The sequence below is a fragment of the Salmo salar genome, chromosome 09, assembly GCF_965601325.2.
Source record: "Salmo salar chromosome 09, fSalSal1, whole genome shotgun sequence".
In the NCBI taxonomy this organism is placed as follows: Eukaryota; Metazoa; Chordata; class Actinopteri; order Salmoniformes; family Salmonidae; genus Salmo; species Salmo salar.
The window spans coordinates 8,231,366-8,245,944 of record NC_138299.1 but is presented as its reverse complement, the minus strand read 5'-3'; the positions used below and the strand labels follow the sequence as shown (position 1 = coordinate 8,245,944).

Here is a 14,579-nt window from a genome sequence, read left to right as displayed (position 1 = left end):
ATCTCTGAATAAGAGTGCTGATCTAGCATCATGTCTCCTCTGTCCATGTAATGCTATTCATTATTATCTAAAAGGCCAAACTCATCCTAGTTCAGCATTCCTTCTCGTTATGAATACAGAACCTGGTCTTTCCTGTGGTCTGAATAAATGGACCCAGCATGTAGTGATTGGGTAAGGTCTGACCAGCTCTTGGCTGGTATTTACTGTAATACTGTTATGGCTTATGGTTAGCCTAATGGAGGTACATTTTATGAACTACAAAGGATATTGAGATTAATGGCTACTGTGTGTATGTGTGTGCACATGTGCGCGATTACTTGCTCTCCACTTTTAGTCTGGGCTGCATCATGTTAGCTCCTCACTCATGCTGCACAGAAGTTAACACACTTGAATAATGCGGCATGGCATGTATAAATGTTTAAACTGTTTATTACTGTTTGTAGAACACTGTAAAGCTAAAAGATACCGGTAGCGTCCAGCTTTTGCTAGCTTACAGCTATCATCAATTAATTACCCTGGTACATTGTTTGTGATAATATGCAAACCGTAATGCAAAATAATACTGATTTCAAAGCTGATTGCCACCAAAACGTTATTCATTAACTTAATCGGTCTCTCTCACAGGCCTCTCCCGAACATTATCTATTGCAGCGGTTTCCAAACTAAGGGTCGCAACCCCATATGGGGTCGTCTGATATGAAAATGGGGTCGTGGGAGAATTTCTAAAATCCTGAAGAAAAAAATAATACAGTAAAAATCCAAACAGTACCAGTCAAAAGTTTGAAATAATACAGTACCTACTCATTTGTTTAATAAAAAAAATAAAATAATTTACATTGTAGAATAATAGTGAAAACATAAACTATGAAATCATGAGTAACCAAAAAAGTGTTAAACAAATTCTTCAATAAAAATATTACTCAAAGTAGCCACCCTTTGCCTTGATGACTGCCAAGAGTGTGCAAAGTGTTCTCTCAACCAGCTTCATGAGGTAGTCACCTGGAATGCATTTCAATTAACAGGTGTGCCTTGTTAAAAGTTAATTCTGTAATTTCTTTCCTTTTGAGCCAATCAGTTTGTGTCATGACAAGGTAGGGGAGGTATACAGAAGCCCCATTTGGTAAAAGACCAAGTCCATATTATGGCAAGGAGAAATGACAGTCCATCATTACTTTAAGACATGAAGGTCAGTCAATATGGAAAATGTCAAGGACTTTGAAAGTTTCTTCAAGTACAGTCGCAAAAACCTTCAAGCGCTATGATGAAACTGGCTCTCATGAGGACCGCCATAGGAAAGGAAGACCCAGAGTTACCTCTTGTGCAGAGGATAAGTTCATTAGAGTGAATGGCACCTCAGATTGCAGCCCAAATAAATGCTTCAGAGTTCAAGTAACAGACACATCTCAACATCAACTGTTCAGAGGAGACTGCGTGAATCAGGCCTTCATGGTCAAATTGCTGCAAAGAAACCACTACTAAAGGACATCAATTAGAAGAAGAGACTTGCTTGGGCCAAGAAACACGAGCAATGGACATTAGACTGGTGGAAATCTGTCCTTTGGTCATGTGAGTCCAAATTTGAGATTTTTGGTTCCACCTGCCTGACCAAAGCCCTTCTCCCCCGATTGCTCAGCATGGCCGGGCAGCCAGCTCTAGGAAGAGTCTTCGTGGTTCCAAACTTCTTCCATTTAAGAATGATGGAGGCCACTGTGTTCTTGGGGAAAGTCCCCAATGCTGCAGAAATATTTTGGTACCCTTCCCCAGATCTGTGCCTCGTCACAATCCTGTCTCGGAGCTCTACGGACAATTCATTCAACCTCATTGCTTAGTTTTTGCTCTGACATGCACCGTCAGCTGTGGTACCTTATACCTTATACATATATTCTTGCCATAATATGGACTTGGTCTTTTACCAAATAGGGCTTCTGTATACCTCCCCTACCTTGTCACAACACAACGCATTAATTTGTGAAATTTCTTTCCTTCTTAACTTTTAACAAGGCACACTTGTTAATTGAAATGCATTCCAGGTGACTACCTCATGAGGCTGGTTGACAGAATGCCACAAGTGTGCAAAGCTGTCATCAAGGCAAAGGGTGGCTACTTTGAAGAATCTGAAATATAAAATATATTTTATTTATTTTATTTAACACTTTTTTTTGGTTACTACATGATTCCATATGTTATTTAATCTCATGCAAGACCAAGGGAGTAATCTATCTCATCACCTGTTCATGTGGAAAAGCCTATGTAACTGGAATATCAAATTTACAGAAATGTTCACACCTTTTACTCAGTACTTTGTTGAAGCACCTTTTGGCAGCCATTACAGCCTAAAGTCTTCTTCGGGATGAAGCTACAAGCTTGGCACACCTGTATTTGGGGAGTTTCTCCCATTCTTCTCTGCAGATCCTCTCAAGCTCTGTCAGGTTGGATGGGGAGCATTGCTGCACAGCTATTTTCAGGTCTCTCCAGAGATGTTCAATCGAGTTCAAGTCCAGGCTCTGGCTGGGCCACTCAAGGACATACAGAGACTTGTCCCGAAGCCAATCCTGCGTTGTCTTGGCTGTGTGCTTAGGGTCATTGTCCGGTTGGAAGGGGGACATTAGGGCAATTTAATCCATCTAAAAATCAGGCTGTAATGTAACAAAATGTGGTAAAAATGGTCTGAGTACTTTCCGAATGCATTGTGTGTGTACATACAGTTGAAGTCAGAAGTTTACATACACCTTAGCCAAATACATTTAAACTCAGTTTTCACAATTCTTGACATTGAATCCAAGTTAAAATTCCATGTCTTAGGTCAGTTAGGATCACCACTTATTTTAAGAATGTGAAATGTCAAAAATAGTGAAGAGTGATTTATTTCAGCTTTTTATTTCTTTCATCACATTCCCAGTGGGTCAGAAGTTTACATACACTCAATTAGTATTTGGTAGCATTGCCTTTACATTGTTTAACTTGTCAAACGTTTCGGGTAGCTTCCCACAATAAGTTGGGTAAATTTTGGCCCATTCCTCATAATAGAGCTGGTATAACTGAGTCAGGTTTGTAGGCCTCATTGCTCGCACACGCTTTTTCAGTTCTGCCCACAAATTTTCTATGGGTTTGAGGTCAGAGCTTTGTGATGGCCACTCCAATACCTTGACTTTGTTGTCCTTAAGCCATTTTGCCACAGCTTTGGAAGTGTGCTTGGGGTCATTGTCCATTTGGAAGACCCATTTGCGACCAAGCTTTAACTTTCTGACGGATGTCTTGAGATGTTGCTTCAATATATCCACATCATTTCCCCTCCTCATGATGCCATCTATTTTGTGAAGTGCACCAGTCCCTCCTGCAGCAAAGTAACCCCACAACATGATGCTGCCACCCCCGTGCTTCATGAATGGGATGGTGTTCTTCGGCTTGTAAGCCTCCCCCTTTTTCCTCCAAACATAACGATGGTCCTTCTGGCCAACCAGTTCTATTTTCTGTTTCATCAGACCAGAGGACATTTCTCCAAAAAGTACGATCTTTGTCCCCATGTGCAGTTGCCTAGCGTAGTCTGGCTTTTTTAAGGCAGTGGCTTCTTCCTTGCTGAGCGGCCTTTCAGGTTATGTCAATATAGGACTCGTTTTACTGTGGATATAGATACTTTTGTACCTGTTTCCTCCAGCATCTTCACAAGGTCCTTTACTGTTGTTCTGGGATTGATTTGCACTTTTCGCACCAACGTACGTTCATCTCTAGGAGACAGAACGCGTCTCCTTCCTGAGCGGTATGACAGCTGCGTGGTCCCATGGTGTTTTATACTTGCGTACTATTGTTTGTACAGATGAACATGGTACCTTCAGGCGTTTGGAAATTGCTTCCAAGGACAAAGCAGACTTGTGGGAGGTCTACACATTTTTTTTCTGGGATTTTTGCTGATTTCTGATTTTCCCATGTTGTCAAGCAAAGAGGCACTGAGTTTGAAGGTAGGCCTTGAAATACATCCACAGGTACACCTCCAATTGACTCAAATGATGTCAATTAGCCTATCAGAAGCTTCTAAAGCCATGACATCATTTTCTGGAATTTTCCAAGCTGTTTAAAGGCACAGTCAACTTAGTTAAACTTCTGACCCACTGGAATTGTGATACAGTGAAATAATCTGTAAACAATTGTTGGAAAAATTACTTGTGTCATGCACAAAGTAGATGTCCTAACTGACAATTTGTGGAGTGGTTGAAAAACAAGTTTAAGTGACTCCAATCTAAGTATATGTAAACTTACGACTTCAACTGTATGTACATGCCTTCAGAAAATATTCTCACATCTTGACTTTTTCCACATTTTGTTGTGTTACAGCCTGCATTTAAAATGGATTAAATTGACATTTTGTGTCACTGGCTTACACGCAATACCCAATAATTTGAAAGTGGAATTATGTTTTTAGAAATGTTACTAATGTTTTGTACACTCAGTGTAGATGTTTGCGCTTTTGGTGACTTGACCTACATTGTATAAGCTATGAAAATGACAACTCATGATTCATGGCTTTTATGGTATATGGGCGCGATTCTTATGAAATTGACAGCAGTAAGATTTCAGTTGATTTCACCCTAAAACTTTGACTGTAGCTTTCAAATTATATTTCACTTTTTATTTTCTGACAAAACAACCACTCAGAGTTTAACAGGATGAGGCCAACAGTATGACGCCATCTGACCATCTATTCTTCTTTCTCAGATCGGATTTTTGGCTTTTGTGATTTCAGTTGGGCCTCTGTGGATATTAAGTAGTTTATACACAGTGAAACATTTTTTGGAAGCAGTGTAATATTTTGGCAGCTGTGTAATCTTTTGGAAGTGGTATGTACCATTATATTTGCCATGTTATTAATGCTATTGTTGGTTGAGTTTACATGTGATCATTTACGTAGACAGACACTCTCTTAGATGTCATTGTGCATCATGGCTTTATGACAACAGATGCACTAAGACCTGCTGTGCTAGGCCTACTTTTCAAGTTGAGTGTCATTCCGTTTACCAAGGCAGTCTGTACACTAATGTTATGCACCCTTTTAATGTCTTACTCATGTCGCTTAAATATTGTCTGTGTGTTTGTTCTCTGGTACACTCGCCCCTCTGCTCTATCGATTCTCACTCTACGAGACGTAAGGTGTCAAAGGGGGAGTGTGTGTGTGTGTGTGTGCGCATGTAAACTCCCAGCAAACTTGGCAAACCCAGCAAACTGTTTTCCCCACTCGATCTCCCTCCCCAGACGTACGGTATGGGTGGGGAGAGCCTGCGCTGCCTGACAGAGAAGCTGCGCATTGTGGTCCACTCCCTGACCATGGGCATCCAGGTCCGCTGGAGGGTGAACCCCTACGACGGGCAGACTGCCACCAGGCTGCCGGCCAGCGTACTGCAGGTGGTGCTGGAGCTCATCACCTCCGCCAAGGGCCTCTTCTCTCTGCTCAACAGGTAAATTAAACAACCCTGTTTTACATCACTTCTATGATGATTTAGGCTGTGTTTTATACAGGCAGCCCAATTCTGATATTTTGGCCAATTATTGGGAAAAGAGCTGATCCGATTGGTCAAAACACCAATTAGTGGGAAAAAGATCAGAGTTTGGCTGCCTGAGCACTGGACTGAGTTTCACCCCAGTCTGGGGGTGTCATGTACGTAGTAGTTTATAACTTCAATGTATTATAATAAGGGTTAATATATACTCTTAGGCTGTAACCAATCACTATGATGCTATACCATCATATAAGGTATTACATTTGCATAGAAGCACAACATGTTGCCTACTACGTTTCTAGTGTGACTTCGATTTTGGATGGACATGGGTTGGGTAACAGCCATTACTAGGGTGACAGCACAGTGGTTCTCCCTTTTGGGTAAGGTGATTGGACAGCCTTTAGAGGCCGCGAGATTATGATATGTTGACAGTTATCCTACTTCTTGGGATGGCTAAAGTTGTTGTTGTGCCTTCTTGCTTTGGGTGTACACATAGTGGAAGTGCTCAGCGTATTTGTCGTGCCTTGTTGGGTACTCAATGGAGGTCTTTGGAATGCTGATATTAATCTCTTACTTTGCAAGCTCCTCTCTCTCTCTCTCTCTGTCTCCTTTCCTTTCACTGTACCACCTCTATCCTAAAGTTATGTAGCTATGATATTTCCCATGGTTTGTGTTCCAACCCTATCATTATACTGTACCTGATTTGCTTATCCTCCCTCATGAATGCATCATTCAGTTGAGCCATTTCTTTGATTTCCAGATTCATTCATTTATCCCTTTCTCCATTCATTTGTCCACCCTATGTTGAAAATACGTATCTTTGGTTGAAAAGACATTAAAGAGACATGTCTTCATCGTCTTGTGCTCACTGTCTGTGTCCAGGTACCAGTTTGCCCAGCTGAGTGCTTACACGACCAGTAGGAACATCATCACCCACTGTAAAGAGCTGGGGACCACAGTACACAAGGTACGTCTACCGCTCCAATAGGCATCAAACAAAACAGACAGAAACCAGGAGAAACACTTGTTTTTATGAAATAAGAAATACTTGTTTTCATTTTGCTACAGATATTAAACTGTAGCAGCCGCACATGTGATGAGACAAAAAAGTCAGTGCCAAAAGCGTCCGTGCAGATAGTCCAGGTAGCTATTTAGTTAACTATTTAACTAGCTATTTAGCAGTCTTTCAAGCATGGCTGTTCATGTTTTCTTAGTGTAGGCACTCACCGTTTTTATACCAATTTGATTAATGTCGTTTATCTAATAGGTAGGAGTAACCTAACCAGGAAAAACTCTAGGCCTTATAAACAACATTTTGAAAAATTACACATTGAAAGTGAAGTGCGACGTGAATTAAATATTCTAGTTTGACCAAACAATACATACCAGACAAATGTAGTTTTTAGAGGAAATGTACACGAGGCAGGCCAGCTGCTTGTGATTTTAAAAAGCAAGCAGCCAACTTCCAAAGAGGAACCACCACTGTGTTTGTTTGGTTTGCTAGTTTAATCAGCCACCTAGCACAGCAACAGTAATCTCACTCCTCTGCTATTGTGAAATGCTTGTATAAGCACCGACCATGCATGCATTCTTTATCTCCAGCATACTTTGAATAGTTTAGGTTTAGGCACCTTGAAGAAGCACAGGTTGACTGCCGAAGGAGTTTTTTGTTGTTGTTGATATTCTGTGTTTTTGTGATGGGGAAATGTTGTAAGAATGGGGAAGATGGATGAATGTGTATTTAATGTTGTTTTTAATGGAGGGTTAAACTGGTTCCTTGTGACTCGTGAGAAAGACAGCCCTGGATTTTTTCGTAGATAGTGCCTGGGGGAAGAGAGAGAGTTAGCTAACGGGGGAGGGAGTGAGAGCGGGGACGGAGGAGAGAGAGCTGATCGAAGGGTTTACTGAAACTCAACTTGTAGTTCACCTGCTGTGACCTGCAGTGCAGTCGTGAGACACAGATAGACAGACAGAGGGCGAGAAAGAGGACCCAGGGTATTATATTTAGTGCTCTTAGTTTCAGCCCTATTTGCAACTCTGGATTGTCTCCAGCCAAAGTAGGTAATTACACCTCTAGCTGATTTGCTTCTTTCTTTATTGCGTTGCAGTAGCTAACTGGTTTGTCTGCTTGTTTGTGGTGCGCACAGTTTGTGTCAATTTAGACATAGTCTTCCATAATTTTAAGTTGATTTTCTTGTAGAAAATTGCTTTTGCTTTTTGTTTTGCTCTCTTGCTTTTTTGTGGTCCTCTTTTTTTTTTAGTTGTTCGCATAAAACATAAGAGACATGATAATAGACTACCTCTTCTTCACAAATCAATGCAAAGCTCTTTAAAACAGACTCAAAAGCTTTGCAGTGTGCACACTCGTTCAGTACATTCACTGTGCTCCAATGGTAATAATAGCACATTGTTGAAGCCAATTCATGAATATGACTGACTTTCTCTGAGTAAGCAGCATAGAAATATAATCTACAGTCTTCTCACACTATTTCTATGGTAAGAACCCACTACCCCTTAGAAGGGAAGGAAGGTGGGAAGTCAGTGTGTGATGGGGTCTGCATTAGAACAATGAAGGCCCTTGAGGGATGTTGATGCTTTCTAAGGGTATTTTGTCCAGCCAAATTCTGGGTTGTTGTTTTTGTGTGAAGTCTGTCCAAACATGAGACTTAAAGTAATTAGTAAATGAAACTTTGTCATTACGCCAGATTGTTTTGACGGTGGATTGTTCTACGCTGAAGTTACTGGTCATTGTTTGGTTGGTTCCTGTTTTTGGACCCGGTGAGCAACCACTGCCTGCTTGTGTTGTATGCTTACGGGTAAATTGAGCCATCCCTGTTTCTAGGAAACCATACACAAAATGCATAATTTAATTTTAAAAGTACAAAGTGTTGGTTAGGTGTTAAGCCTGTGTTAAAAGATGCTTAAAATGATTCAAAGACAAACAAGTGATTTGTGTTGAATTGTGTTTGTGGAAATAAAGATGGTTTATTAGACATAGACATGGTTTAAAAGTTACTGGGAATATTTCATTCAGTACAGAAATGTGTAGGCAGCTTAACTTACCCTGTCCCACGGCTCTAATTACCCCATACCCGTGGTAAGTTGTGCCAAGAGACAGCTTGTCCAATGAAAGCAATGTTTTAAAAATGTTTACATGAATTTTGATTATTTCCAGGGATGCACAACCTGCTCAAATATATGTAGACATTGTTAGAAAGAATACTATATTTCCCTTGATGGAGTGATGCTAAATGTAAAAAAAAAAAAAAATAATCGCTCAACTTACCCACTCTCCCCCAATAATAAATATTTAGGCCATTTAGCAAACACTTATATCCAAAGCGACTTACTGTACACGTGTGCATACATTCTAGGTACCGGGAATCAAACCTACTATGCTGGTGTTGCAAGAGCCATACTCTACCAACTGAGCTACAGAGGACCTATAGTCATATTCCTACTTATGATAGAGGCCTATGTGTGTCATTGAGAGCTGCTGGATATTAGGGGACACGATCCAAGACTCAGGTGCTTGCAGAAGGCAGATTTGTAAGTACAATCACTTGAGTCTCAAGGCAAGGTAGCTAAGACACAAAGGATGGAGTGATGTCCTTCATAGCAGTTTTGTACAGCGGTTTTGTCATTTTTATTTCTTTTGAAGCGTACAGTATATGTCTGAAGTTTATAAGAATTTCTATTACACTCAATAAAAATAACTTAGGACATCCAGACAGGTGGGTTGGTCCTCTCTGCCCATCTCTCAAAGCATCATTTATCAAGTTGATAGCTCTAGTAAGGTCAGCAGAATACACGCACACGCTCACACACACCCCATCCCCCTCCTCTGCGTACAACAAGTTAGCCCTTGGCAACACACGCCAAACAACACACGTCAAATCTCATGTGACCTTGTTTCAGAGACTGATGCTTTCAATGATTATTACGTTTCTTGTTTCTAGAGAATTGGTTAACCTGTAACAAGAACAAGGGCCAGACAGATCACGTGTCATCCCAAAAGACACCCAATTCCTATATAGTGCACTACTTTTGACCAGAGCCCAATGGGCCATCCTTGTTTCCTTGCTATGTAGGGAATAGGGGTGCCATTTGGGAGGCAAACCATGTCTCTCAGGGTCCTCAGAAAATAAAGGACTCTCTTTCATTTCCTGTATGAAAACAGTGCGTGCATGAGGTGGATGCATGTGTGGTGCATTCATGTCTCTTTGTGTGTGTGTGTGTGTTTTATGTTTGTGCTCGTGTGTGCGCACGCTCTCTCTCTCTCTCTACCGCTCTCTCTAAGTGCGTGTCCGCCCGCCTCCCTCCCTCCCCACTCACAGGATTTATTTTCTTTGGTGCCCTGAAGGATTTTGTTGGGCCAGGAATAAGCTGCTGTGATCCTATAGTGCTCCACTGACTAGTGGCTCTGTAGGAATGTAGTGGATCGGCTCACTCGGTACTCTAACTCTGTAGGACTGGAGAGTACAGGACAAGATCGAACTGGAACTGGTTAGAGCAACAGCAACAAAGTCCACTACAGAGAGAGGTACATACTGGACAGAGAGAGTGTGCGTGTATGTGTTTGGGGGGGGGAGAAAGAGAACAGAAATTCTCAATTCAGCTAATTTAAACGTGGAGAGTTGCTTGAAGGAGTCGTATTGAGGTATGTGAGAAGGAGATGGCTAACATAATGCAAAGCTGTTAGTGTTTACATCTGATACGTTTCCAATGGCCTGATAGTAGTAATACAGAAGCTTGACAGTATATTGGCTACTGTAGTTTAGAACATTGAGTATGGCTTCTCTAAGATGTTATGCAGCTTGGAGCTTCTTACTACGGGGAAAGGGGGATACCTAGTCAGTTGCACAACTGCATTCAACTGAAATGTGTCTTCTGCATTCTACATCAGGGAGGTCTGGTTAGTGGTCTGGTTGACATACTACAGTGCATTCGGAAAGTATTCAGACCCCATGACTTCCTCCACATTTTGTTACGTTACAGCCTTATTCTAAAATTGATTATATATTTATTTTTAAATCAATCTACACGCAATACCTCAAAATGACAGTGAAAACAGGTTTCTAGAAATTTTAAACGGATACCTTAATTACATAATTATTCAGACCCTTGAAATTGAGCTCAAGTCCATCCTGTTTCCATTGATCATCCTTTGTTTCTACAACTTGATTGTAGTCCACCTGTGGTAAATTCAATTGATTGGACATGATTTGGAAAGGCACACACCTGTCTATATAAGGTCCCACAGTTGACAGTGCATGTCAGAGCAAAAACCAAGCCATGAGGTCAAAGGAATTGTCTGTAGAGTGCTGAGACAGGATTGTGGCCCAGATCTGGGGAAGAGTACCAAAAAATGTCTGCAGCATTGAAGGTCCCCAAGAACATAGTGGCCTCCATCATTCTTAAATGGAAGAAGTTTGTAACCACCAAGACTCTTCCTAGAGCTGGCTGCCTGGCAATCGGGGGAGAAGGGCCTTGGTCAGGGAGGTGACTAGAGTTCCTCTGTGGAGATAGGACAATCATCTCTGCAGCACTCCACCCCTCCACCAATCAGGCCTTTATGGTAGAGTGGCCAGACGGAAGCTACGGATCAGTAAAAAGCACATGACAGCCCGCTTGGAGTTTTCCAAAAGGCACCTAAAAGAATCTCAGACCATGAGAAACAAGATTCTCTCGTCTGATGAAACCAAGATTGAACTCTTCGGCCTGAATGCCAAGCGTCTCGTCTGGAGGAAACCAGGCACCATCCCTACAGTGAAGCATGGTGGTGGCAACATCATGCTGTGGGAATGTTGTTCAGCGGCAGGGACTGGGAGACTAGTCAAGACAAGCATACAGCCAAGACAACTCCGGATTTGCTTCGGGACAAGTCTCTGAATGTCCTTGAAGGGCCCAGCCAGAGCGCAGACTTGAACCCGATCGAACAGGACTGTGGGCTCTCATCCGTGGCCTCCGTGAGTAAGACATTTAAACATGTTAACCCTCGCAAGGCTGCCGGCCCAGACGGCATCCCTAGCCGCGTCCTCAGAAGCATGCGCAGACCAGCTGGCTGGTGTGTTTACGGACATATTCAATCTCTCCTATCCCAGTCTGCTGTCCCCACATGCTTCAAGATGGCCACCATTGTTCCTGTACAAAAGAAGGCAAAAGGAATTAAACTAAATTACTATCACCCCGAAGCACTCTCTTCTGTCATCATGAAGTGCTTTGAGAAGCTAGTCAAGGATCATATCACCTCCGCCTTACCTGTCACCCTAGACCCACTTCAATTTGCTTACCGCCCCAATAGGTCCACAGACAATGCAATTGCCATAACACTGCACACTGCCCTATCCCATCTGGACAAGAGGAATAACTACGTCAGAATGCTGTTCATTCAGTATAACACCACCCTCCAAGCTCATCATTGAGCTCTGGGTCTGACTTCCTCTGCCCCCCAGTTGGTAAAGGTAGGAAACAACACCACTTCGCTGATCCTCAACACAGGGTCCCACAAGAGTGCATGCTCAGCCCCCTCCTGTACTCCCTGTTCACCATGACTGTGTGTCCACGCACGCCTCCAACTCAATCACCAAGTTTGCAGATGACACAACAGTAGTAGGCTTGATTACCAACAACGACGAGACAGCCTACAGGGAAGAGGTGAGGGCCCTGGCGGAATGGTGCCAGGAAAATAACCACTCCCTCAATGTCAACATAACAAAGGAGCTGATTGTGGACTTCAGGAAACAGCAGAGGGAGCATGCCTCTATCCACATTGACGGGACAGCAGTAGAGAAGGTGGAAAGCTTCAAGTTCCTCAGCGTACACATCACTGACGATCTGAAATGGTCCACCCACACCTCTTCAACCCCAGGCGGCTGAAGAAATTCCGCTTGGCCCCTAAGACCCTTAAACCTTTACAGATGCACAATTGAGAGCATCCTGTTGGGCTGTATCACCGCCTGGTATGGAAACTGATCTGCCCGCAACCGCAGGGCTCTCCATAGGGTGGTACGGTCTGCCCAACGTATCACCGGGGGCACACTGCCTGCCCTCCAGGACACCTACAGTACCTAATGTCACAGGAAGGCCAAAAAGATCATCAAGGACATCAACCACCCGAGCCACGGCCTGTTCACCCCACTATCACCTCGAAGGCGAGGTCAGTATAGGTGCTTCAAAGCTGGGACTGAGAGACTGAAAGAAGCTGTTTTTCTCAAGGCCATCAGACTGTTAAATTGCCATCACTAGCCGGCTACTCAACCCTGCAACTTAGAGGCTGCTGCCCTATATACATAGACATGGAATCACTGTCCACTTTAATAATGGAACACTAGTCACTCTAATAATGTTTACATGCTGCTTTACTCATCTCATATGTACAGTACCAGTCAAAAGTTTGGACACACCTACTCATTCAAGGTTTTTTCTTTATTTTCTAAAATGTTTTACATTGTAGAGTAATAGTGAAGACATCAAAACTATGAAATAACATATATGGAATCATGTAGTAACCAAGAAAGTGTTAAACAAATCAAAATGTATTTTATATTTGAGGTTCTTGAAAGTAGCCACCCTTTGCCTTGATGACTGCTTTGCACACTCTTGGCATTCTCTCAATCAGCTTCATGAGGTAGTCACCTGGAAAGCATTTCAATTAACAGGTGTGCCTTGTGGAATTTCTTCCCTTCTTAATGTGTTTGAGCCAATCAGTTGTTGTGTCAAGGTAGGGGTGGTATACAGAAGATAGCCCTATTTGGCAAAAGACCAAGTCCATATTATGGCAAGAACAGCTCAAATAAGCAAAGGGAAATGACAGTCCATCATTACTTTAAGACATGCAGGTCAGTCAATACGGAAAATGTATAGAACTTTGAAAGTTTCTTCAAGAGCAGTCGCAAAAACCTTCAAGCGCTATGAGGAAGCTCCCGCGCTCAGGTCTGTTCAACGCTGGTCCGACCAATCGGATTCCACGCTTCAAGATTGCTTCGATCACGAGGACTGGGATATGTTCCGCATTGCGGTGAACAACAACATTGACGAATACGCTGAGTGGGTTTATTAGCAAGTGCATCGGTGATGTCGTACCCACAGCGTCTATTAAAACATTCCCAAACCAGAAACCATGGATTGATGGCAGCATTCGCGCAAAACTGAAAGCGCGAACCACTGCTTTTAATCAGGGCAAGGTGACCAGAAACATGACCGAATACAAATAGTGTAGCTATTCCCTCCGCAAGGCAATCAAACAAGCTAAGCGTCAGTATAGAGACAAAGTAGAGTCGCAATTCAACAGCTCAGACACGAGAGGTATGTGGCAGGGTTTACAGTCAATCACGGACTATAAAAGGAAAACCAGTCTCGTCGCGGACCAGGATGTCTTGCTCCCAGACAGACTAAACAACTTCTTTGCTCGCTTTGAGGACAATACAGTGCCACTGACACGGCCCGCTACCAAAACCTGCGGGCTCTCCTTCACTGCAGCCGACGTGAGCAAAACATTTAAACGTGTCAACCCTCGCAAGGCTGCAGGCCCAGACGGCATCCCCAGCCGCGTCCTCAGAGCATGTGCTGACCAGCTGGCTGGTGTGTTTACTGACATTTTCAATCAATCCTTATCCCAGTCTGCTGTCCCCACATGCTTCAAGAGGGCCACCATTGTTCTTGTTCCCAAGAAAGCTAAGGTAACTGAGCTAAATGACTACCGCCCCGTAGCACTCACTTCCGTCATCACAAAGTGCTTTGAGAGACTAGTCAAGGACCATATCACCTCCACCCTACCTGACACCCTAGACCCACTCCAATTTGCTTACTGCCCCAATAGGTCCACAGACGACGCAATCACACTGCACACTGTCCTAACCCATCTGGACAAGAGGAATACCTATGTGAGAATGCTGTTCATCGACTACAGCTCAGCATTTAACACCATAGTACCCTCTCAACTCGTCATCAAGCTCAAGACCCTGGGTCTCGACCCCGCCCTGTGCAACTGGGTCCTGGACTTCCTGATGGGCCGCCCCCAGGTGGTGAGGGTAGGTAACATCTCCACCCTGCTGATCCTCAACACTGGGGCCCCACAAGGGTGCGTTC

At 43.1% G+C, this 14,579-nt stretch overlaps 1 protein-coding gene across 3 annotated transcripts in view; it reads left to right on the top strand.

Annotated features, from left to right (window-relative positions):
• cnksr1 (connector enhancer of kinase suppressor of Ras 1) overlaps positions 1-14,579 on the top strand; it is a 90,005-nt gene that overhangs the window by 9,047 nt on the left and 66,379 nt on the right. For all 3 annotated transcript variants that reach the window (XM_014210100.3, XM_014210099.3, XM_014210098.3), the window contains exons 3-4: positions 5,245-5,447; positions 6,372-6,456. In XM_014210100.3, coding sequence (XP_014065575.1) covers positions 5,245-5,447; positions 6,372-6,456 — 288 coding nt within the window. The remainder of the gene's footprint in view (positions 1-5,244; positions 5,448-6,371; positions 6,457-14,579) is intronic.